This window comes from Spea bombifrons, chromosome 10 (genome assembly GCF_027358695.1).
Source record: "Spea bombifrons isolate aSpeBom1 chromosome 10, aSpeBom1.2.pri, whole genome shotgun sequence".
Taxonomy (NCBI): Eukaryota; Metazoa; Chordata; class Amphibia; order Anura; family Pelobatidae; genus Spea; species Spea bombifrons.
Window position 1 is genome coordinate 24,024,488 of NC_071096.1, and position 27,061 is coordinate 24,051,548.

The 27,061-nt window shown below is 39.9% G+C and overlaps 1 protein-coding gene across 2 annotated transcripts in view; it reads right to left on the bottom strand.

The window, feature by feature from the left end:
• Nucleotides 1-27,061, bottom strand: part of RANBP10 (RAN binding protein 10) — a 78,441-nt gene that overhangs the window by 8,493 nt on the left and 42,887 nt on the right. The window contains exons 5-13 of one of the 2 annotated variants that reach the window (XM_053449724.1): nt 23,975-23,997; nt 21,689-21,873; nt 20,174-20,286; nt 18,952-19,060; nt 17,326-17,474; nt 12,370-12,559; nt 11,644-11,768; nt 1,145-1,290; nt 381-492 (exon numbers count right to left, since the gene is read on the bottom strand). In XM_053449724.1, the coding sequence (XP_053305699.1) occupies nt 381-492; nt 1,145-1,290; nt 11,644-11,768; nt 12,370-12,559; nt 17,326-17,474; nt 18,952-19,060; nt 20,174-20,286; nt 21,689-21,873; nt 23,975-23,997 (1,152 nt within the window). The remainder of the gene's footprint in view (nt 1-380; nt 493-1,144; nt 1,291-11,643; nt 11,769-12,369; nt 12,560-17,325; nt 17,475-18,951; nt 19,061-20,173; nt 20,287-21,688; nt 21,874-23,974; nt 23,998-27,061) is intronic. The other variant, XM_053449725.1, reaches the window with a different exon arrangement.

Here is a 27,061-nt window from a genome sequence, read left to right on the forward strand (position 1 = left end):
TATTTTAGGCAGCTACATGTTACTAACTGCATAGTTCATATACAAGTTATGTAGTCATGTAATCTTATAAAACGCTACATTACATGTATTTTCTGGAATGCCTACTGCGGTTTTATGTGAGGCTCTTTCAGTTTTGGCCCCTGATGTAAAGTTTTTTTTTAGTTAATCATAGAGAAAGGTTTACAGAATACTTAGTAAATGGTTGTGTGTGTGACTATTTTTAACCTAACAAACATTTATTTAGTATATTTGTATGTACATGAGTGTGAGGGATTTTTACAATTTGTTTAAAATGAAACTCTGTTTATCCATTATTTCATATGAGGCCAACATCAGGAAAAACAAACATAAGCATAATTTTGCATTTGTCAAATTCTTACCTAATATTGCACTATTTAATGCTGCACAAACAGGCTCTCTTTGTATGGGGTCCAACTGCTGGCCAACAGGACAGCTCCAAGGATCTGAATAGGCCAACAAACTAAAAGCATCCTGCAGAAGTTTAGAGTGAAGTAATAAGTATGAATTCTATTAGAAATACTGTGCTTTTGCCAATATATTTGTGTAAATATATATATTACACACACATATACACACACACACATATTCACAGCTAGGGGCAGTTATGGTTGATGGGGTCTTAAGGGTTGATTTAGGGGCAGTTACGGTTAATGGGGTTATTAGGGTTAATTTAGGGGCAGTTATGGTTAGGGGTGGGCCAATTTTAGATTAGGGGGGTCCCCGAGTTTAGTCTTGCCTAGGGCAGCACAAAACCAAAATACACGACTACCTCAACCCACCCTCAATGTTCACATTATAAATAAGCAGCCTTCTATACTCCACCTCAGTCATTCATACTATTAACTGTGCTGCTTATTTGCATGGGGGGGTGGCGGCAGCCTGCAGAAAAGTGGTGTGTACACTGTGTACAGTGTGAATTAGCAGCCTTCAGCACTACCAAGAGGGGCTCTTGTCACACACACACTAGGAATGGATAGCCTCCTGTACACTAAATCTGACAGTGTGAAGTAGTAGCTACTTGTCCTTAAGCCTCCCCCCACCAATCAGCAACTTCCCGTACATTAACTCGCCTTAACCGCACACAAATCGCAGATACATACACACATAAAGTAGAATACTGAACCTGTAGCATCTTCTTGTGTGAGGCGTTCTTGCCATACTGGTGGCACAAATGTTCACTCAGAGTTTGTAGCTCCCGTCCGAAATGGATCATTCTTTCTGTGGCTGCCTGGTTACCCCCACAAAGCTGCCTTTGTGCACATTCATCCTCTATCACAAAGAAATACATATCATTTATAAAAAAATGTGTGCTGTAACTTAGACAATATGGACACAAAAAATAAATTAACTGAACTCAGTGTGGGTATATGTAAATATTCACCCCGTGTTAAACATGTGAAGTGGTCCCTAACCAAGCAAATCCAAACAGTACTAAACAAGGCAATATTGCCCATCTATAAGGCACTCGGAATGACAATTAAGTGCAAGGGTAGAGATCAATATACAATTAAACATTTGTTAGTCTTCAATGACTTCTCCACATGAGCAGGCAAGTATGAAGCAATCAAAAAAATTTATTCTGAACTAATTATCCCAATGTAAGGCATAATGTAGGGGCAATGTGAGGGATAATGTAAATATCCATTATGCCTCACATTGGCATTGTGATAGAAATGCATTTCCATCTCTAACAGATAACTTGAATTGTTTAGTAATGTTTAATAATATATAGTAAAGTGTGATGTGAAAGTGTTGTCCCAAAGGAGATTGTGTTATTGGGTTCTGGGCAGAAAGGATACATTCACAGTCCCTCCTGTGATTTCCATATATTGCTTTTTACAAGATTTACAGTAAGTACTGGCTCTTAGATCTCAGATGGCTTATTGTTCACAGCCAAGATTTATTCGAGGGCTGCAACAACTAATCGATAATCGATAATGAAAATCGTTGCCAAAGTTAGCCAGAGGGTCTCCAGAAAATTAAAATAAGCACCGTATCTTCCCAAAAATATTGACATGGAAAGATTTAAAGTAAAAGCATTTCAAATACCCAAGGGGTGTCTAATTTTTTTTAAAAAAAAGAATGGTTTGATGGGGTAAATTTGAATGGGCGGGCTCAAAGATAAGGCATAGGCACAGACTGCCCAAAATGGGGGGAGGAGCACACTTCCCAAATGTGGCCTTTTAACCCCCAAACACCAGACAAACCCATGCATGGGTGGTATCACTGTACTCGGGAGATGTTGTTGAACACATATTGGGGGGTTTGATAGTGATGTATACCTAGAGCTATAAATTTATACCCGAAGTACAATTTGTGCGAAAAACATACAAAAAAAAATTACTACCACAAACTTTGGCAAAGGCTTGGAAAGGGTTAAAATACTAGCATTTGAAATACCTTGGGGTGTCTAGTTTTCAAAAATACATGGTTTTATGTAAATTGAATTAGCCGGCTTCAAAGATGGCCCTATTAGGACATGGGGGAAGTAGGACCAGATGTAAAAGTTGCAAGTTAAAAAATGCGCGCTTCCTAAATGTGGCTTTTTACGTCCCAAACAACCTGACAAACCCATGCATGTGGGTATCACTGTACTCGGGAGATGTTGCTGAACACATATTGGGGTGTTTGATAGTGATGTATACCAGGAGCTGTAAATCCATACCTGAAGAGCAATTTTACTGATAAAAAAACCCAAAATAAATTACTACCACAAACTTTGACAAAGGGTAGTAGTAGAATTAGTGCATGGAAAGGGTTAAAATACCAGCATTTGAAATACCTTGAGGTGTCTAGTTTTCAAAAATATATGGTTTGATAGGGTAAATTGCATTGGCCAGCTTCAAAGATGCCCGAAATAGCACATGGAGTAAGAATTACCAGATTTTGAAAAAATGGCTTTAAAATAGCAAAACATTACTTGTACTTATTTCCCAATAACTTGCAGAAAAAGCAAAAAAACATTGTAGTGTATTTCTAAACCCAGGACAATAGTAGAATCTATTTAGCAGGTTTTTTCATTAGCTTTTTTGGATGTTTTTTTTCCAATTTTTCATCATTTTTATTATTTTTTTTATGGGAAATTAGATAGGACAATGGTATCCAAAGAAAACCCTTCTTGTCCTGAAAAAAAAAACAATATATAACTTGTGGGGGTACACTAAATGAGTGAGGGGAAAGTTACATCTAAATACGAGCACCGCACTCAGCGGATGTGCCGGCACCGGAAGTTGTATACGTGTATTGCGTAGATGTCCCCCGCCGGCTCCGCAAGACACCCGGGAGTCTGCTCTGGTAAGTCTTGGGGGCAGAGGTAAAACGCATCGTGCGGACGTTCACCGGCTGTGGCGATGCGCGTAAACAGCCTCCGCTGCCGGCACATCTGCACAATGTGCTTTACCAATCTCCCTTGCCGGGAATTCCCACGGGGGGGAGTCCCGGCAAGGGAGATTGGTAAAGCACATCGTGCAGACGTGCCAGCAGCGGAGGCTGTTTACGCGCATCGCTGCTGCTGGTGAACGTCTGCACGATGCGCTTAGACAACCTCCCGTGCCGGCACTCCCCCCGTGGGAAGTGCTGGCAGGGGAGGCTGTCTGAGCATATCATAGAGTAGGATGCAGGTCCCCTGCACCGCTGCGGGGGATCTGTATCCTAACCCTGCTGCCTGCCCTGCGCCCGGAACTGCATGTCCCGGGCGTCAGACCCCAAATATAGGCCGCACCCCCACTTTAAAGACTTAAAGTGGGGGGGGAAAGTGCAGCCTATATTCGAGCCAATACGGTACCTCCTCTTCTCACACAACATATTAACTCCCCTACTCATGATGAGGGTTACACCCTGGACTTTTTTTTTTAGCATGTGCTCTCTCACTAAATTCTCTAACTCTCCTTTCCTCCTCTCTGACCACCACTTCCTTTCCTATCTAACCTTGCCTCCTACTCGCTCCCTTGCACCCCTAACCAGAGACCTCAGCTCTATTAACCTTCAGAAATTCTCAACCAGTTTACTCCCTCTCATCTCAAACATGTCGTGCTCTAACAACGCTACCTCTCTTTAACTCCACTCTCACATCTGCTCTTGAGGATGTAGCCCCAGTTACTACTCGCTGTTCACAACGCTCACGTTTCCAACTCTGGCACACGACTGTAACCCGACACCTACGACATTGTTCCGGCACTGCTGAACGTAGTTGGCTAAAGCCTCATTCCATGTCTGACTTTCTGCACTGTAACAATGGGACCAGACAGGGTTGCCTGTTGGCACCATACTATATATATATACTCACTCTTGAGCATCTAGAATCAGGTCTAATAATGAAATCAAAGGTATAAGAATTGGTGACTTGGAAAATAAAATTTGTTTATATGCGGACGATGTACTAATATCTTTGTACGATCTGATAAACTCTGTAGAAAGCTTGATGATAGAAATCAATTTATTTAGCAAGTTTTCAAATTATAAACTGTATATTAAAAAGTCACAAGCTGTAATGGTGAACCTCCCTGATGTAATAAAAACAAGTTTGGTGAAATCTTATGATTTTACCTGGGATGTTCATAAGATTGACTACTTGGGAGTTGTAATCCCACTTAAAATATTCCAAATTATTGAGGTTAATTACAGTAAACTACGAAATGAACTGATGAAACAAACTAAGGAGTGGAAAGGTCTTTTTATTTCTTGGCTCGGGAGAATGAATGTAATTAGATCATACATAGTCCCTAAATGGTTATATTTGCTCCGAATGATCCCAGTCAGGCTCCCGACTACTTGGATTCTAGCCTTTCCAAAAATACTGAAATATTTTTTTGGGCAGGTAAATATCAAGAAAAGCACCATCTGCCAGTAAATGCAAGGGAGGACTTTAGGGCTGAAACAACTAATCGATAAAATCGATAATAATCGATAATGAAAATCGTTGTCAACGAATTTCATCATCGATTAATCGGATCGATTTTTATCTTTTATAAAAAGAGGTTTTTTTCAGAGCAAATGCTCTGAAGAACTCCTCTCCTTATATAATCCGACCTCAAACAGAGATCGGATTATAACACCGGAATCCAGATCCCCCGCAACGCTGCAGGGGACCCGGATTCCCCTCACTGTCGGCCGGTCTCTCACTTCCGTCTCTCTCCCCCTCCCATCTGCCTCCTCCCCCCTCCCATACATCACTCTGCCTCTCTACCCGGCACCGTTACTGACATGCACTTACCCTGCAGCTTCATAGAAGCCTCAGTGTAAGTGAAGGTGAGTAACGGAGTCTGTCTGTGCGATGCAGACCCCCACCGGCTGACAGAGAATCATCCTCTCTGATAGCCGGTGAGGGTCTGCATCGCACAGACAGACTCCGTTACTGCCCTTCACTTACACTGTGGCTTCTATGAAGCTGCAATGAAAGTGCCTTCAGTAACGGAGCCGGGTAGAGAGGCAGAGTGGTGTATGGGAGGGGGAGGAGTCAGAGGGGTATATGGGAGCCACCCTCCAATACACCGCTCTGGCTCCTCCCCCTCTCATACGCCACTCTGCCTCTCTACGCGGCTCCCTGGTGTCTTGTCAGAAACGGAGGTTCACAGGAGGCAGAGTGGAGTATGGGAGGGGGGAGGAGGCAAAGTGATGTATGGGAGGAGGCAGAGTGGAGTATGGGAGGAGGCAGAGTGGAGTATGGGAGGAGCCAGAGTGGAGTATGGGAGGGGGAGGAGCCAGAGTGGTGTACGGGAGGAGCCAAAGTGATGTATGGGAGGAGGCAGAGTGGTATATGGGAGGGGGAGGAGGCAAAGTGATGTATGGGAGGGGAGGAGCCAAAGTGATGTATGGGCGGGGGAGGAGGCAGAGTGGTGTATGGGAGGGGGAGGAGGCAGAGTGGTGTATGAGAGGGGGGAGGAGCCAGAATTGTGTTTGGGAGGGGCGGAGCCAGAGTGGTGTATGGGAGGGGAGGAGCCAGAGTGGTGTATGGGAGGGGAGGAGCCAGAGTGGTGTATGGGAGGGGGAGGAGCCAGACTGGTGTATGGGTGAGTTATAGTTGTGTATGGGGGGTATTATGAATTTTTAGGGCATATAGGGGGTATAAGGCATATGGATATTAGGCATATCAGGGGGGCATAAACATATCTGGGGGTAAAAGGTATATCAGGGGGCTCAGTGGCATATAGGGGGTATAAGACATCGATATTAGGCATATCAGGGGGGCATAAAACAAATCTGGGGTAAAAGGTATATCAGGGGGCTCAGTTGCATATCACTGGCATATAAGGAGTATAAGGCATATCAGGGGCACAGTGGCATATCAGGGGGCACAGTGGAATCTGGCATATAAGAGGTATAAGGCATATATGGGGCAGAGTGGCAAGCTGGGGGTCAGATGTGCATAACTGGGGGCAGTTTGGTAAACTTTTTTCTCAGTTTTTATTAAATATGAAAAATAGTTAACATATGAATTAATATTTACTAATAACTTTGTATTAAAACCTAGTTTGAGAAGCACTGTGTTTGGGTTCTTGTAGCTTTTATTATTATGTCAGTAAAATAAGAAGGTGAATAGAGAGAGGACATTGCAATAAAGAGATGAAAGTGTAAATTGTACGTTTTTTATTGCAATTTTTCTTCAATTTAAAATAATGTATTTTTTTATCCGATTAATCGACAAAATAATCGGCCAACTAATCGATTATAAAAATAATCGTTAGTTGCAGCCCTAGAGGACTTAATGTTCCATGCTTAAGTAGATATGCCAAGGCTAGCATGCTTACGCACATAGCGAAGCTGCAATATAAGAATAGCAATAATGAAGGCTGGTTTCAGATAGAACAAGAGCTGACCGGAATGTCGAATTAAGAGTGTCTATTGTGGTTCCAGCACCATAAGCTAAAATCAATTACAAACATCCTTCCTATTTACCTCAAAAGCTCTATAGAATTCTGGGGCTCTATCAAGCACTGTTTAGGAGTTTATAATAAAATAGTTGTATCAGCTCCGCTAGAAATTCTCCCAAACAATATCTCTCAGTTACCGTATTTCCCCAGTTCTGCACCTTTTTTAGAAAAATTTGGGGTCTAAAAATTGGGTGCGTCTTATACAGTGGAGTCATGTGAATGCACATCGCATCACATGACTCCGCTCAGTTCCTGTTCCTGCTCGAGCAAGGCAGAGGGGGAACAGCGGCCCCCACGGAAGTTGGCAAGCAGCAGCAGGAGATCTGCAGTTCAGGTAAGGTGGGGGAGTAAATGTATGTATGTATGTATGTATGTGTGTGTGTGTGTGTGTGTGTGTGTGTGTGTGTGTGTGTGTGTGTTATCATGGATCCGTGTGTAGGGAGGCTGAAAGTGATGTGCATGTACTGGCTGCCTGCGCATGATAGGAGTGCGATAGCTAGCAGTTGCTAGTAGCTGACATCAATCACATTTCAGCCCCCAAAAAAGGGGAGCGTCTTATACTTGGGGAAATACGGTATACTTGGGGAATTACGGTAAACTTGAGAAATTGGTCTTATTTCAGGAGTAAGAGAATCAAAGTTATCATGCTTCAGGATAAAATAAAAACCTTCTCTCAACTAGGGCTGCAAATAATCGATTAGTTGACAAATTATTTTTTCGATTAATCGGATACAAAAAATAAATGTAAATTTTTCATTTATTTAAAATAATGTTAAAAACAATGCATTTCTTGTTTTTATTTCCCAATCTGCCCCCCCCAGTTATGCACATATGAGCCCAGGCTTGCCACACTACCTCCCAGATGTCACATACCCACAGATATACCACTCTGCCCTCCCCTATATGCCTTATACCCCCTGATATGCCTTATACCCCCCAGATATGCCATAGTGCCCTCATAAATTCACAGACTCGTTCACAGCACACTGACAATACTTTTATAAATAAATACTGGATTAATCTTCACTGCCCCCAGGATTTAGATTCCCCTTAGTTTGCTCCCCTTTACCTCTAACAGAACAGCATGGTGCCATCGCTAGCAGTCCCAGTCAGGTGCCAACGACGGTACCATGCCGTCGCTAGCGCTACCCTACCTTGATGGAGGTCTGTCGACCCCCATCACCACCTACCCCATCGATCTGCCCCTCATGTTGAAGGGCATCACTGGGACCACCCGATCTGGCCGGTGACGTAGCGCGTAATGACGCGATGAAGTCACCGCGCAACTTTATTGAAAACTGACAATTGTCAGTTAAAGAGGTATGGGGGGATGCTGCGTAGATGCCTGTATCTCAGGCATCTAAGCAGCTACAGACCCACAACATATACCATTGGAAAGATAGTTTACATCGCGCAACCCTTCCCCGACTGTCAGAGAGAATTCCCCCGCACCAGCTTCCGGCTGCAGCGTAAGTTGCATCTACACGCTACACACCGGGGACTCAGAAGCACCGGTAAGTGGGGGGGGAGACAGGAGGATCCAGGTTTAAACCTACGTTTATAATCAATAAAAATCTATTCAACTAATCGATAATGAACTTCATTGGCAATGATTTTCATTATCGATTTTATCGATTAGTTGTTGCAGCCCTAATCTCAACTCTCAGAGGAATTCGATTTCGGCAATATGGAATCTTTAAACGTCCTTAGGATAGGCTATTACTTAAAATCCCATTTGCATGTTGAGGGATTTTCTACCCAGAGTCAAAAAGATTAATGACAATCTCTACAGAGATAATTTCTAAACATTTGAAAAAATGGTACTTATTGTTGCAAGAGACAGAAAATCCTCACATTAATATTGCTTTGAAATCATGGCAACAAGATCTTAAAACTCAAATAGACCAAAATCTCTGGATAGGTAGCCTTTTGAAAATTAATAGAATTTCGCACTGTTTAAATATGATTGAACTTCATTATAAGATTATGATGCGTTGGTATCTAACCCCGGTTAAACAGGCAAAATTTAACCAGAGTGTGTCCCCCTTATGCTGGATTGGCGTTAGGCTCTTTCACCCATATCTGGTGGGAGTGTTTAATGATCCAGCATGTCTGGCAAGAGTTATTTAAGATTATTTCTGGTCTTTTAAAAATATAACACCTACACTACAAAATTCTCTCGTGCATCTCAATTTGAATAGTATTCCTTTTAATCAAAGGGCCTTTACTGTACAATGTTTACTGGCAATGAAGATCGTGATTGCTATGCAATGGCTACTAACAAGGCCAGTAAATCTAGATCACGTAGTTAACCAAGTCCGATATCAATGCCTACCAATCTTTTCAGAGACTTCACACATTTCATAATATTTGGAGGCCTTGGCTGGTTCAGTACCCACATTCTTCATGATATTTCTAGTTTTCAAATTTATAACAATAAACCCATCTGAAAGAATGGTCAGTATGGATGGTGTGAATGTGGGGTAGTGTGATGGAATTTGTTTCTCTCTCGTTTTTTTCTTTTCTTCCTTTTTTCTTATTCTATGGTGATTAGACCAGGCGGTATGTAGTAGCTCTGGTCTATTTAATGTATAAACCTTCTTATGTAAATGGTTGCATCATTAATTGTATGTGAACTTTAAACATCCATTTTGTGGATGTTCTACATTTTTGTAAGCTTATTTATATTTTGTATGCTTCTGATGCAATGTTTTATTCTAAATTTAAAAAAAAAAAAAGAAAAAATTAATGCTACGTTCCTACTACTCTTAGCACAGTGCTAATTTTATATTTTTACTGATCTTTTAATGGTTTTTAACCAGAAAGCTGAAACTAAATACGTTTAAAAAAAAAAAAAAAAATTCTGCTCCTGGTATCCGTCTAATGTTTTAAACACGCAAGTGCCAAAATCTGACCTGCGACCACTATATCCTTGGTGGGGATCATTCCACCTACGACAGAAGGTGTGAGCAATCCATTTATTGCTCACCATATTGTGAATACATAGTGAACTGTTTTTATTTATTTTATTCATTTTACATATACAGAAAGCATTGTCTATTTCTGTTTAACTTTTTATGTGCACAAGAAAGAATGGCACAGGACTGCTGTTAAAGATATCCCCAGGCAAGGATTGTATTTGCTAAATTCACCCAAAAATGGGAGTACCCATTCTTTAACTCTTTACCACACGGCGCTAGCCACATATTATACTACTGTGACTTTCTTCTCGTCTATGCGCAGGCACTATCCCCTGTGACCTCCAAGTTCTTTATCAAGCCAAGAGGAGGAAACATTGGCGAGTGTGCTGCCGCTATTTATAGGACTTTGATTTCACCAAAGTGCATTTTAGGACATTTTATTTTGTCCAAGTGTACTTATGGACATTTTTATTGCTGTTTTTACTGTTCTTCGCGCTTTTACCTTATTATTTTTTGCTGCCTCAGATCATGCTTTAGCTAAGGTGTTCTCAGGCAGGGGAGAATTCCCTCCTGGCGGAAGGCAGTGTTAATTTTGTTGATGAAAAACTGTCGGCATAGTTTTTGTCAGCTGCATGTTTTCCATGATGAAAACGAAACAATAACTAGATAAATAATAAGTAAATCGGCCAAAAACGTGTGCTTGTGCGATTCGAAGTGGTAGACCGTCTCCACCGGCCTAATGAAATTAAAGCGGCCAGTGTGCGCACACTGTGCCGCCCAGTGGCAGTGCATCAGAGATCTTCGTCCCGCCCCTTTCAAGTCACGTCAATGTAAAGTCTTTTATTCTGATGTTTTTTTTTTCAATTCAACATGATGATTCGACTGATGTGGCATCATGTTCCCACTTGCTGGCGTGGCAAGATATGTTCACCCAGGTTAATTTAAAGAGGAGTTTGTCTTTTGTTCTTGTCTTGAAACTACCACGAAGGCCTCAGATATTTTGGAAAAGGTTTGAATATTTTGCTGTACAGAGGGAGCGCCAGCTATGTTGGGGGAAAATCTGGATTTCAAGTGTGAAATAATTAGTTCCAAAAGTGAAAGGCATTCATTGTATGATCCATCGTCAGGCACTGGCCTTAAAAACACTTCGCTGGCGGAGCTGGATCAAACAATTCAAATTGTGAATTTTGTTTCAGTCATTGCTGACTGGGTATGTCCTGATGAAAGTCAGCAATGACTGAAACGTTGAGTTGACTTTGTTTGAATAAAGAAAAGTTGTTAACTTGAAGACCTGGAGTGCTGACCATCCTTTGAGAGTGTTTGTGTGTGTGTATATATGTATATTATATACACATATATACACACACACACACACAGGCGCTTCTTTTTGGGTAAGAAGAAATTAGTGATGAATATAACTTTTTATTCAAGTTTTAAACGTTTTATTGCTATTAAATTAATTAAATGTAAAACTTCACTATAAAGATAAGTAAATGTATGTGTGCCAATATAGAAAAAAGGAGATTTTCAGCATTATATGCATTACTTGAAATGCAACTTTTGAGTCAATCTTGGAAAGGAGTGTGACATTCTGACATGTATGGGGCAAAAAAGTTTGAGCGTCACTGCTCTAGCACAATTGTGTCTGATGTGACGAAACAGGCGAGTTCATGCATTTAAAATATTTTGAACACTTTGTAGTGAGGTACTTTTTGCAGCAATAAAAAGAAACAATAATGAACATTGGATCTATATTAGATTAAAAAAACATACTACTGCTCATAGCAATAAAAAGGTACGCTGAAAACCCGTTTAACAAGTAAAACTGTTACCCATGCTGGATTCATCAGTCTGCAGGATTTCCTCATGCTTGTATGTGCCATTCATTACTCTACTGGTTATATTCTCAAGTACGCCATTTGGATAGTGTTCTGCCTCCATTTCCATATCACTATCACTTGCGGAAAAAAAAAAAAAAAAGTTGGGGGATGAAAAAATCTATGCGCATTAGTGTTAGAGATTATTATCGAAGGAAAAAAATAAAGTTTTGAAAAACCACCATAACAATTTAATATCCAGTGACCGGACCTACACTGGAAATAGCTGGGAGCGGAGGGGCAGGGCAAAGGGAAAATGCATATAGGAATCTGCAGGGTTTCCCCATGCATTTGAGAAGCGGACACCACAGAAACTAAAAGGTACCTCTAAGATACATATTTTACAACTTTGTTACTACCAGTTTCACATTCAAGAAGTTCGGAGGGGGTGGCATTTAGGGTGATATAAGGCATATCTGGGGGCAAATAAAAAGGAAATAAAAACAAAAAAATGCATTTTTCTCAGTCATAGTCTTTATTAAATATGAGAAAATAGTTTAAATGTGCATATTTACTAGTAAAACTTTTTTTCCTATAGGGTAGTCTTATAATTCAGGCTTTTTCTTTTTTTTTTTCTTCTATTAACATTCAAATTTTGGGGGCTTGTCTTGCGATTGAGCAGATTATCTTATGTGTTTTACTCTTGGCATCCAGTTTTTCTGATTTATTTCTATTTCATACCTGCTGTCTTGATTACTTGAGCTACTGTGCTGCTGCGATTTGGTGGAATCTGTAGAATTTGTTTCAGAAAGGTTTACAGATGAAGGGGAGGATGAGGAGGAGGAAGATGATGATGAGCTCAGGGATACATATTTATTATGACACTGTTTGCGCTTCATTGAGGCCACACCATTGCTGCAAGTCAGACTGCCTGCACCAGGGAAGAAAATATAATTAGTAGTGAAGTCAACATAGTAAGCTTTACATTAGTAACTAACACTAAACCATTGTTAGCAAGCAAAATACCAATTCTATGCAATGTTATGTTCACTGCACCACATACTGTAAAGTAAAAAATAAAAACATATTAAAAAGAAAAAACTTTCCCCTCTCAGCGCACCCAACCATTTCCCAATCAGGACATTTGATTGGCTGAACACATCTCCTAGTATGTCATATAATTACAGGCAATCAGCTCAAGGAGCAGTAAAAAGTGTTCAAATTAGTTTCAACCAATGGTCTGACCAGGGCAGACTAATTTTACCGAATGGTTCTTATCTGATGTCAAGTTCTAGGTTTCTATGTAACATCACACTGTAGAAGTTTGGGGATCATCAGATATATCTAGAAAGAATGCATGCCTGGATCAAATTGTGCAGTCTCTTAAAACTATTTTACTACTAGTGGGCAAGTACTTTATTTTTTAGCCTTTTAACCCCTTTCCGTCCTTGTGACGAGTTAACTTGTAAGGTAATTAAACAGGCAATGTGCAGTTGTACTTATATATAAAAAATAAAAAGAAAACACTGAGGTGTCTATTTATAGAAATATATAGGTATGGGGGTAAATTTAATTGGCCAGTTTCAAAGTCGTCCCAAATAGTACATGAGCACAGAATGATCAGATGAAATAATTCCAAATAGTTCATGAGCACAGGATGATGAGATGAAATAATTCCAAATAGTTCATGAGCACAGGATGATCAGATGAAATAATTCCAAATAGTACATCAGCACAGGATGATCAGATGAAATAATTCCAAGTAGAAAACTGGTGGTAACCATGAACTCAGGAGATGTTGCTGAACAAATATTGGTGGTTGTTTGGCAGAGATATATACCAAGACCTGAAAAGTCATACCTGTGTGTAAACAAATTTCTATCAAAATGTGGACAAAGGCTGGTAGTACAGTAAGTGCATGAAAAGTTTAAATATCAGCATTTGAAATACCAGGGGGTCTAGTTTGAAAAATCTATATAATTAGTAAGAGGTTAATGGGAATTGGCCAGCTTCAAAGATGTCCCAGACAGGACACGGGGAAGAATGACCAGGTGTCAAAATGTCTGAAATGTGGCCTTTCACCCCCAAACCACCCAACATCACTTTATTTAGGGGATGTTGCTGGAATATCCAAAGATATATTAAAATATTTTTTTAAAAAAACAACATATAACTTGTATGGGTGCATTCAATGACCTCAAAAACAACCACATATCAACAACGAAAAACAAATTGCTCTAGTCATTGACTCTGGAAAATCCCTTCTCCTAAAGGGGTCAAATAATCCATAAGTATAAGACACCATTAATATGCGTTCTTCTTTGGTGAGGGTGTCAGGGATACTAAACTGTCCCTTTAATAACCGACTCTATATCCCTACCAAAATTAAAATATGTAAAATAGTTTTAAGAGATTGCACAATTTGATCCAGACATGCATTCTCTCCAGATCTAGATCTGATGACCCCTACAGAGTGATGTTACATAGAACTTGTAATGCATAGTGTTATGCCTATCCCATGCATGTTTAGCCTCTATCACTTGAGCTGGGAGTAAGGAAAGCAAAACTTTTTTGATATGTTTTGCAAAGAAAGTTCCAGAAAAGTAACTTCAGATGAAGAACAGAATGTCTTAGAAGAAAACACTGGTGGGCTACCTAAAGATTTCTACTTATGATTTCTGATCGTGTGTTTGCCAGCCAGAAGTGCTGTACAAGCTGCTGATCTGCAACTGAAAGCTAGCAATGAATCCTGTCAATCTGGGTGGGGGGTAATGTGGACTATATCTTGAATCTCTATAACCAAGGTAAGGCTGTGGATGTTTTGCCCAAGAAATGTCCCCGGCTTAACCTAGAGCTCCATTTACAAAAAAAAACAAAAAAACCCCAAACATTTTAAAGGCTCATTGTCTAGCTTGGGCAAGGCAGGGACAAAATAACGTGGAACTGGGGGATTATTTTTATTTTAATAGGTCAGTTGACCCTGCCCTACTAAGCAATCCCAGTTATCTCAGGTGTGCATCCACAGATGGCAAGGAATTTGATCTGGTTGTCCTGTGGATACATTTGCATAGTTACTATCCTCTCTGGGTGTAGCGACATCATGTCTTATAATACAAACTACTGTACACTCATTTAAGATAAAACCAACTTCTTTATTCAGCATATCTTTGATACACAGCTGCCATGCTGACTTGGGTTCAAGTACACAAGTGTTTAACCCCTTCGTGACAAAGGCTGATTTTACTTTTTGTACCCTTCGTGACAATGGCCGTTTTAACATTTCTGTGCTGCTCGTGTTTAGCTGTAATTTTCTTCTTTCTCGTTTAAGGAATCCACACAAGTTATATATGTTTTTTTTTCAGGACAAGAAGGGCTTTCTTTAGATTACATCTTTTACAATCTTTTACTCATCTATAAAAGGTAATGAAAAAACCTGCTAAATAGATTCTACTATTTGTCCTGAGTTTAGAAATACCCAATGTTTTTTTGCTTTTTTCTACACGTTATGGGGCAATAAGTACAGGTAGCATTTTGCTATTTCAAAGCGATTTTTTCCAAATCTGGTAATTCTTCCCCCCATGTGCCATTTCAGGTATCTTTGAAGCCAGCCAATGAAATTTACCCCATCAAATCATATATTTTTGAAAACTAGACACCACAGGGTATTTCAAATGCTAGTATTTTAACTCTTTCCATGCACCATATCTACCACCAGTCTTTGTCAAACTTTGTGGTAGTCATTTTTTTGCATTTGTTTTTTCACACACATTTTACTTCAGGTATGAATAAACAGGTTCTGGTATACGTCACCATCATAAAACACCCCAATATGTGTTCAGCAACATCTCCTGAGTACAGCGATACCTCACATGAATGATTTTGCCTGGCTGTTTGGGGGGAAAAGGGGCCAAATTTGGGGTATGCGCATTTTTCAATGTTGAACTTTGGCATTTGGGGATCCACTGCCCATGCCCTATTTGGTACATCTTGGAGCCGGGCCATTTCAGTGTGCCCAATAAAACCATATATTTCTGAAAACTAGACACCCCAGGGTATTTTAAATGCTGGTATTTTAACTTTTCGCATGCACACATTTTACCACCAGCATTTTTTTCAACGTTTGCAGTAGTATTTTTTGTGTGTATTTTTCCCACCACACACCTACTTTATGTATGAATTTACAGCTCCTGGTATATGCCGCTGTCACACAACACCCCAATTTGTGTTCAGCAACATCTCCTGACTACAGTGATACCCCACATGCATGGGTTTGTCATTTTTTGGGTGAACTAAAAGGCCACATTTGGGACGTGTGCATTTTTCTAATTGGAAATTAGATGTGTGGCCATCCTTCCCCCGTGTTAATTGGGACATTGTTGAACCCGGCCAATTCAATTTACCCCATCAGATCATACATTTTTTAAAAGACACCCCATGGGCATTTAATATGCCAGTATTTTAACTCTTTCCACGCGAGAATTGATTTAAGCTAATGTGCTAATTTTAAGACTTGCTCACAAAAATATATTTTTTATATATATATTTGTATTTTTTTTGCCTTTTTGATATTTTTTTTTTACATTTTTTTTAAACTTGAAGGTCCCCCTGATTTTTTTCTAATTATTATTAATTTTAGTTTATTTTTTAATTTATTTTTACTAAATCACACTGTGATTAGAAAGCTGGGCTCCATTGACTTGCATGGTTAAATGCAGTACCTGTATTCAACCTGCAAGTGGAGCCAGAGTTCTCTAGAGGGAGACCATCTAGCGAACTTTTTCATCTTTATTATTTTTTTTTCGCGGGCGGCCGCCAACTTGCGGATGGGGAAGATCACTTGCAGTCCTGGGGTAAGTGTTTGGTGTCGCTGAATGCCTCCTGATCGAGGAATTCCAGCGACACCATTTAAGTTTAGGAGGTGATTGTTGATCGCCTCCTAAACACTTTTAAAACGAGCGTCCGCTGCCATGCAATGTATGGCGGATGTTGATGCCCCTAGTGCCGATCGTGGTGTTGCTGAATGCCTTGAGGTCAAGGCATTACAGCAATACCGTTTGGGTGCAGAAAGCAGACGTAGATCGCTTTCTGCACCCGTTTAAAGTCATGACGGTCCTGGCACGTCAATTGTCGTTAACCGTTCGTTTTCGGGTGACTTGTCCGGACTGTCAACTGTCATTAAGGGGTTAAAGCCCACTAGGACTCTCCCTACAAGTTGATTGCATATATTACTACAAGCCCTCCTTGGTTAAAAGGTAATACATGACATTGTGCTGTATTATGGTAGAGCTTATAAAGTCCTTTCCAAATCCTTTTCCTTTAGGACACATGGACATGGCAACTGTCGGAAATTAACAGCCAGGTATATTATCTACCAGAAGCAATTAGCTAACCACTTGGTCTCTCAAGGACTCCGTGACCATAATACTGATGTGATCCATAACAGTATAAATAAACACTGCAAATAACAAAACCAATATTGTACAAAGCTACAAATTATTTTGAAACAGAAACTTATACTTATTGATAAAGATCAATGGTAAACAAAATGCTAAACCTCCACCATACATTTTCTTAGAATAACTAGGAACTTTTTATGCTTGGCTCATGCACACAAAAAAGCAAACGTATAAATGGCAACACAGGTTGACATATCATGTGTATGCATTTTATACATATTTGTGGTTTGGCTGAGATTACCTATGATGTGCGAATGTAGGTTATTAGCTCCCTGCCTAGGACTGAGATTTGGCGAGTCAGGATAACTGCCATGGGACTTAGGGCTTTTCAAATTGAAGCACCGGACCTCACTGTCTGACCCATTCACCATCTCTACAAATTGACGACACCTGCATAAGAGACAAAACATAGAAATATTTAATGAAAATGATGAACACTGGATGAACATTGAAATAAACTTTCATTAAAATTTGTTATCAACAAAAGCAAGAAAGGAAATCTTGTGGGCGTTTTAAAGAGCATTTAAAAAATATCAACGGCTACCTAAAAGGCTACATATTACTGAATTGTAATAAACACCAGCCATAACATTATGGCCATTGAGGTGAAGCTAATAACACCGATAATCTTGTTATTGTGGAACCTCTCAGTGGGAGGGATATATTAGGCAGCAAGTGAACATTTTGTCCTTAAAGTTGATGTCTTTTTACTTTTTTATATATGTTTAAAATAAATAAATAAAATAAATTTAAAAAGTTGATGTCTTAGAAGGAAAAATGGGTAACTATAAGGAACTGAGCGACTTTGACAAGGGCCAAAATGTGATGGCCAGATGACTGGGTCAGAGCCCCGCCAAAACTGCAGTTCTTGGGGGGTGTTCCCTTTCTGCAGTGGCCAGTACCATCAAAAGTGGTCCAAGGAAGGAAAAGTGGTGAACCAGTGAAAGAGTTAAGGGTAATGCTTGTTCTGGTAGAAAGGTGTCAAAACACACAGTGCCTCACAGTTTGGGGCTGCGTAGGCACAGACCAGTCAGGGTGCCCATGCTGATCCCTGTCCACTGTCGAAAGGATTTACAGTGGGTGGCCTGTATGATGAATCACGTTTTCTTTTACATCACATGGATGGCTGAGGGTGTGTGCGTCCCATAACTGGAGAACACATGACACCAGGATGCATCCATGGGGGCCCCACCTCACAACTGAGAGGACTTAAAGGATCTGCTGCTAACGTCTTGGTGCCAGAAAATCTGAGTTGAGTCCATGCATCTTTGCGGATATAATACAGCAACTTCCGCTAAAATGGTGGCACTGCTGTGTCGTCCTCCCTCTTCATCCAATTGGGGAAGAGGGCATCACTGAAAGCACCAACTAAGGACAATATGGCGGCACTTGCGGTGACGTCCTTCTGCCCTGATCGGGGAGACGACGTCACCGTTTTTGCGGAAGCTATGTCCATGGAGATGCGGACGAAGAAAGAAGATTATTGAAAAGAGAAAAAAGGGAAAAGTAAGAAGATGCAGAAATTGTCATCAGTGGTCAGCAGAGAAGGTAGGAAAACATTTAGAGAGAGTGTGATCGAGAGCAAGATCGAATGAAGATTTTTTTGGCTGAACTTAAATGGGGAGGGAACAAAAATAGTTTCCCTGAAAACAATTGGGCCAAAAACAAACAGAAAAACTTGTCCAAAGCATTTTTACATGTCTAATGGATATAGTTTGCTATGGATACCTTCTGCCAGCCATTACCAGGAAATAAATCAATTTTAAAATGAGATTTAATCAATATTACAATGAAGAAATCAAACTATGAATGCTGATACCCCAATGCATCTTGTACCCATCTTTGAATTTGAGGATTGTGCATTTACTTTAACATGAAGAGAAGATTAGGGTTGTGTTCTAGGAGTCCAGGATACAACTGATGTGTCGCTTCAATAGCTTCACCCACTCTGCCTGCTAGAACCAGCTTCTGTATTCCTAAGTAAAATAAAAATAAATAAGCATTCTCAATGTCTACAGTTCTAGGCTACCCTTTTCCAAAAGTAGGTTCACAAATAAGAGACATAACTAGGGCTCATGGTTCCTGGGGTAGGATAGGAAAATCCTGGTACTCCCAACAGGCAGCTGAAGTGTGCCCCTCACCTCGTCACATAGAATTTATAGCCATGATTAATGAATAAATACACAATAGTGATATTATCTGATAAAATGATGTATAGCAGTGCATCTTTATATCTGAAATCAAGCAATGCACACTGTTGCATAATCATCTTATTGTGGCAACCTGGGGTCACTTTTTTGTCTGAACCATAAACATTTTTGTGTATATTCTGCAAAGCAAATGACTGACTGATAACTTAGCTTGTTAGCTTTTATGAAACCACAACTTATAATGTACATGCAGTTTAGATAATTTTAGGCAGTTGAACAGGGCTATGAAATACAACTGTGTTCAAGGGGGATCTTAACTACTGTGTCAGCTTTCCCCAAGACAAATTATGGTCTTCCCAGATGGAATTCTTAAGTGTGAACAATTAAAGCAATTCCATGTCATGGAGAACTGTCTAAAATGTGACAATACATTTTTGGGGGCCAAAGGCTCATTGTTTCTTACTGTGCTGTCTCTTTCCAGTTTTCAAACACCATAAGAAGGACAGAGACCAAGAGAGACAGAAACAGAGCATTGCTTTGGGATTATGGGTGGCAAACCATTTAGAGGGTTTGGCTGGTGTTCTGACAAAAGTTTTCAAGGCATATGAAAATAAAATCTGCAGTTTGGGTCTCAGAAAAGGATTTGCATATACAGTTGTTTGTAGGGATTGAATAGATTCTGGCCAGACTATTTGACTAATTCAGCACTACTGTGCTTTCAATAATGTACACACAAACACACATACATATATTTGTATATTCTATTATATACATATATATATATATATATATATATACATATATATATATATACATACATACATATACATACATACATACATATACATACATACATATACATACATATATATATATATACATACATACATACACACACACATATATAGTTCTTCAATCATTATGACCAGAGAATCTTACTTTGTCGGTTCTTAATGGCACTCTGTTCCTCTGCGATTTTTGTTTCAGTCACTCTAGCAAAGGCAACAGCCGTAGCACAATAGCCATAATGAACCAGATAGGAAGATACCATACTAGACATGACAATGGAGAAAACAGGTGTTAAGTTAATTTCCAAAAAGATATAATGCTTGTTAACTCAAAAATGCCAGATATCCTCTAACAGAACATGCGCTCACCACTAGAAATAACTCAAATTAGGCAGAGAAAAGCCTACGATGCATTTTAACTTCAACCGCATACATTATGTTATTAATACTACCGTATTTGCTGGAATATAAGACAAGTTTTTTCAGATGGCGATGCGCGCAGAAAACCTCCACTGCTACCCGGGGCTTCTATGATGAAGCACTGACGTGACATGACCTTCCGGTGCTCAATCATAGAAGTCTCTGGGGAAGCAGAGGTTGTCTGCCCGCATCACATAGACATTCACCAGATGCCAGCGAGGATGACCCCCCGAAATGCTGCAAGGGACCTGGATCCTTCTCGCTGGCAGCCGAGGGTCATCGGCGCGATGCGTGCAGACAACCTCCACTGCTACCCGACAATTCCACCAGTGCTCCATCATAGAAGCCCCTGTGGAAGTGCCGTGTAGCTGAAGAGGTTGTCTGCGCGCATCTCGAAGACGTCCACCGGCTGCCCCCGCTAGACAATAGGGAGTCTGGAGCATGGAGGACAAGACCAGAGATGCATTTCAGGGAGGCAGAGTGGCATATAGGAGGGTATAAGGCATATCTGGGGGCAGATGTGCATAACTGTGGGGCAAAAAATCTAAACAAGGAATGCATTTTTCTCAATCCGTTTTTATTTAATATAAAAAAAATAGTTTGCATGTGAATATTTACTAGTAAAACTTTTTTCCTATAGGGTAGGATTTTTTTTGGCGGCACTTGCGGTGATGTCCTTCTACTCTGATCGGGGAGATAGCGTCACCATTTTTGCGGAAGCTATGTCCATGGAGATGCGGACGTCTTATAAATCGAGCAAACACGGTAACCACGGTTCTTCATTTATATATTTGTAATTTTTATCGTTAGAAGAAACCCCTTAATTTACAAAGAGAAGTTACTCAGATTACTGACCCTAACATGTGCAAAGCCAGTAACAGCCCAGTTTTACTAAATGAACTAAATCAATAATGTATTTACAAGAGAATCTGCAGCTTTATACAATAAGTAATAGAAACATCAATAAACAGAAGCACAGAAACAAAGCGTGGGAAGCCCTGGGGTCACCATTCTCTTACGAAGGCTGCCTTAATGGGTTAACAAGCTTAACCTAAACAAAAGAATAGCAATATACTGTATTAATGTAAAGGAATAATGGGAGACGTTTTATTTTACTATGCCGCATAAAGGGTGACATCTGGTCTGTTTCATCTGCAAGAAGGATTGACCTTGTATAATGCACTGTTATATTGATAAGATTTTCTAAATGTCACACTGATTAATGATTTCATTAAAATATATTTACTTTTGTAGCATTGCCTGCCATTCCCCCAGGCGATCACCTATTGGGTATTGTTTGACGGTGCTCTGGATTTTAGCTCTCCACTCTCTCATGTAGTCTTCAATGTCGAAAACAAAGGGGTGCTGACCAAAGTTTGCATCCACAATTTCTCCTGGAGTCTGAAGACCCACAGTAGGGTAAAGGTTGGACTGAGGAAATAATGAGATTATGAATGCCTTTACAATGGTATATTTTAACATAACATTCAGCATGGTCTGTAGCTGTACATCTAGTTATGTGTAAAGTTTGCCCTAATACCTCCAGCTGATTCTAAATGCTGGCTAAGTATTTATGCTTTCACATTATTTATGAAAGGGTATTTTTTAATTCTATTTTGTAAAAATTACAACCGGAATTTCACAGTGGTACAGGAAAGTATTTAAATAGAGTACATAAAAGTACCTAACTACAAAAAACTGATAAATGCTATTAAAACATATGATTCCACGAATACATATTCCCAAAGACAGCAGATAATTTAAACACGGTACAATGAGAAAGTTTTCAATCAGCATGTTACAGGGCTGGTGGATATGTAATATTAAAAGAACACAACTTGAATTTAACAGTATCCAAAGATTATAAAGTGCAGCAAGCTTATAGTTACATAGAATCATTCAGCAATACACAGCAAGCAAAATAATATACACTAATACAAACCCTGACACACAAAGACACAAGGTCTGTATTTGACTCATTTCCAATATTTACATAAACCAGAATCTTGGGCAAAATATGCGAGTATAACTCAATTTAGCAGGAAAAAAGTACCTGTGTATAATATGCATCCACCACACATAAGGTCACTGACATTGGTGAGACTGATCAATGATCTGTGCCTTAAAGAGTCATTGATTAAATAATTTGTTAAAAGCTGTTAAATAAAGGGACGGAGATTAGTGTGCTCAGCCCTATGCTACCCTCAAAGGCTGTCTGTGATGGGAACTATCCTGGGCTAGAAACACACGGATTCAGGCTTACAGTTGGGAACCTTTGTTTTCTTCATGCCACCTGGAGACCAGGGTTTAGTAATCATGGTCATACAACTCGTTTGGCTATATCTCGGACCGCACCTGGGGACCATTCCATCATTGTTGCTCGGCGTCCTGCCCATGGATCAGGGGGGGTTGGGGACAGACATCCTAGGCCCCTGAGCTAGCCGTGGGTACCCCTGGATTTCCACCACCCCATCGAGGATCACCCCAAAGTCAGTGACATTTTGTTGCGCGGGTATTGCTGGCTATGGTGACTGGTCTATGATGCCAGGCAGTCTGGGCAGGGTATTGTCTGTCTTAATATAATCATGTTATTATCAATATCTGTGTGCTGCTAATAATGCCAGTTCCTGTTTTACCTCAATATTGGTTTTGTCAGCGGTAATATGCTATAATCGCCACCACAATGGTTTTGAAATAAACAACCGAGATGCAACTGAAGTGTAGACTTTCAGCTTTAATTCAAGGGTTTTTTTTTCTTTTTTTCTACACAAAGGATCCTACAATCCTACGATCATTACTGTTGCTGTTCCGTGCACGTCCAGGCATTTTTGTGTTGCAGAGCTCACCAGTGCATTACATTTTGATTTGGCCACTCCTAATGTTCCTGCTATCACTGTCATGGATTTTTACTTTTTTGCAGCCTATGAATGGCCTGTTTAACTTCCATTGGGAGCTCCTAAAACCGCATGTTGTGGGTTCACAACAGCTTCCAAATGTGACAATAACAAAAAGGAATAGCCCACGCATGTCTATGAAACAGCTTTTTAGTTAATTGTCCAATTACTTTGGTCCCCTGAAAGGGATGTAATTCCTAAACATTTTCTTCAATTTAGATGTGAATATCCTCAAATTAAAGCTGAGAGACTGCACTTTAAGCCCTTAATTATTATTGAACTGTAACTTAAATTTATTTTGGTAAACAGCTAAAATAAACAAGACTTGTGTTGGTGCCCAAATATTTTCGGTCCTAACTAGACATTGCATGTCTTTCTGTGCATGTCTTAGACACATAGACATAGGTGTATTTGAGTTTGCGTGCTGTGCTCTTCAGAGGAAGGCTCTTGTCCCTTTTCCCCTTAGGATAGGCATACAGAGTTTTTGATTCTTTAATAAACCGTTCAGAATACTTAAAAGGCAGCGCATTAAATGCATAAGGGAACCATTATAACATGCATTTGTTTTTATTCATATCATAAAATGATGTTTTGTTTTCGATCAAGATAATAAAAGTTACCTTGTCCTTTATACTTACAGGTAGGTCTGTGAAAGCAATACCTGTGTGAGAAAGATGTAAAATATTAGTAAGGGACATTATTTAGGAATCGAAATCTATTCATGTTTTTCCAAGCTTTCTAAATTAAGTTTAGTGTACATGGGCAGGTCCAACCTGAGGAACCTTGAAATTGTGTGTCTTTCAAATAGAAGTCATATTGCATACTCAAAAACAAAAGAAAAATAACAATAATGTCAGCACCTAAAAAACATCTCTCGTATCCGCCCATTCCTCACCCAAGAATCCACAAAAACCCTGGTTCATTCCCTTTTCATTTCCCGTCTTGACTACTGCAACACTCTTCTGGTTGGCACTCCACTGTCTCGACTCTCTCCTCTACAGTCTATTCTAAATGCCGCTGCTAGGCTCCTCTTCTGCTTCCCCCCCTCTGTGAAACCCTCCACTGGCTCCCAATTACCTTTAGAATTAAATTTAAGATCCTGGTACTGACATATAAGGCCATCCATAATACTGCTCCTCCGTACATTTCTGACCTCATTAGCAAATACTCTCCTACTCGATCCCTACGTTCCTCCCATGGGCTAAGGCTCTCCTCCTCACTCATCACCTCTTCCTTTTCCCGTCTACAAGATTTCACTCGAGCTGCCCCATATCTCTGGAATCTACTCCCAAGGAACCTTCAGCATTCTCCCTCCCTCCCAACATTCAAGAAACATCTAAAAACCCACTTCTTCAGAGAAGCATACCAGCTTAGCTGCTAGAACTTCCTTGTCATTAATACCACCACAATACCTCTCACCCTTTCTCTATGCCTTATGTTTGTCACCCCATTTCCCTCTAGATTGTAAGCTTGCGAGCAGGGCTCTCTCCACCTAATGTATCGGTTTGTCTTAGTCTGTCAATTCTTGTCTTGTCATATCCCTTGAATTTATGTATTGTATTAAGCGCTGCGTAAACTGTTGGAGCTATATAAATAAAGGATAATAATAATAATAATAAAAAGCTGTTGTAAATTGCTTGTACAATGCATTGATATAAATAATTCATAATATGTACAATTGTAATATAGCAAGAAGATACATGCCTCAAATAAAAATAAAATATACAATACAAAATCTTCCAGATGATACAACACAGTGAATTTAAGAAAAAAATACTGTTGCAGAAGAAAATAAGGAAAATGTAATTTGTATTTCCATTTACAAAGCTCAATGACCTTTAACCATACACCACACCAAAAGAAAATGTGACTTCAGTATTTCAGCTGCATTGTATACATCTACAAAAATGACATTCCTGGAAATTCCTTTTGCTTGTGCATCCCGGCAGCAATGATATAGGTTAGGCAACTTCTCCTCCAGGTATGGCAGGGAAATAAAGACATGCCCCTCCCAACCGTCTCCTCAGTTGAATAACAAAAAAATTTGCAGAGAAAAACTTTATTTGGAGGGGCAAAAGGGTGCTGCAAGGGGACACATGCAGAAAATAAATTCCCAGGTAACAACTTATCGTTTCCCTGTAATCCCCGCAACATTGACATATGATATATAAAAAAAGGTATAAGGGTGGGGGAAAAAAACTAAATGAAATTGACGGCAAAACATTGATGAGGCAACAAGTCTTTAATACTTAACAAAAGCATGGTGTGAGCCCAAGAGGTGGCTCTAAAATATCTTATAGAATGGGCCTAAAGTCCCAAAGGAGGCGAAGAGCCTTTGGAGTATTTGCCTCCTGGATCGTAGAATGGAGCAGTCCTCTCAAAATAAATCATTAAATCTAATCTGATCTCTAAGGGATGTAGCTCAGCCTCCCCTGCATTCTTAGGTACCAAAGAATTCCAGGTATAAGTGAACCCCCACACCATCATCCAGGATATTTAAGAATAGATGACCGGAAGACAGGCCCTGCAACTCAAACTCTCCAGTCTCTTGATTCAAGAGGCGCCAAACCAATGTATGGGTAAGTTGTTTCAACACCAATGTTTCTAAGGGGGCGGCACGGTGTCTGGATATTGCCATCATAAATCTCTGGGGGAAGGCATGTGGGGGGGGTATAAGGCATATCGGGGGGGGTAGCAAAGTGTGGGGCAGATGTGCATAACTGGGGGGCAGGTTGTTAAATAGGGGAAATAAAAACAAAAAATGCATTTTTCTCAATCATAGTTTTTATTAACCCCTTGGCTGCTAAGCCATTTCCCACCCTGGTGCTATGCTGGTTTTCGGCATTTTGGTGCATCTCACGTTTAAACGCGTTTAGAAGTACATTTCTTGAGAATAAATTATACAAACCATATATTGTTTTTTTCAGCATACCCAGCAGATTCCAAATATACCATTTTTATATGTGTATGTCTCATTAGGTTTGCAAAACAAAGCCAAAAATGGGAAAAAAAGTGTAATTTTTCACTTCCGACTCAATAAAAACTAGTTTGTAATGTTATTTTTCTAAACTCTAATATCAAAAGCTGAGTTGCTAAATATTTGTAGTAGGTAACCGGTCTAAAATAAACAGAAATTGAGAACAGTAGACTGTGTTTTTCTAATATTTTATAGCTAAAAGTTAAATTTATTAGACTATCACAAAAGACATCTTTAAATTTAATGCATGGCTGCCGTCAATTAAACAGCTCTAGAAGCCCGGGATGTTAAAATATGCCAACAAAACTATATATTTTTAGAAACTAGACCCCCAGCTTCAACAAATGAGGTCTTAGTTGTATTTGTATCACAAATCTGACGTGCACAACAAATAAGTGAATATCACACTTCTAAAAATAAAAAAAAAAATTAATTAAAAGCGACAAGTTCATTTATGTCTTGCGCACTCCAGTCTTGTGCTACGAATACATGCAGCCCCTCATTCGATGCGCCAAGGGGTGTAGTTTCTGCAAATACCGTATTTATCGGCGTATAACACGCACTTTTTTAACTAAAATTTGAAGCTGAAATCCTACCTGCGTGTTATACGCCGATAAATCCTAGAGCCAGTGGCGGAACTACCGGGGTCGCAACTGCGACCGGGCCCTGGAGTTCTGCCAGTCAGGGGGGGCCCAAGGGGTGCCGAGCGGTCGTCTTCAGCAACTCTCGGGCCCCCCCTGACTGACAG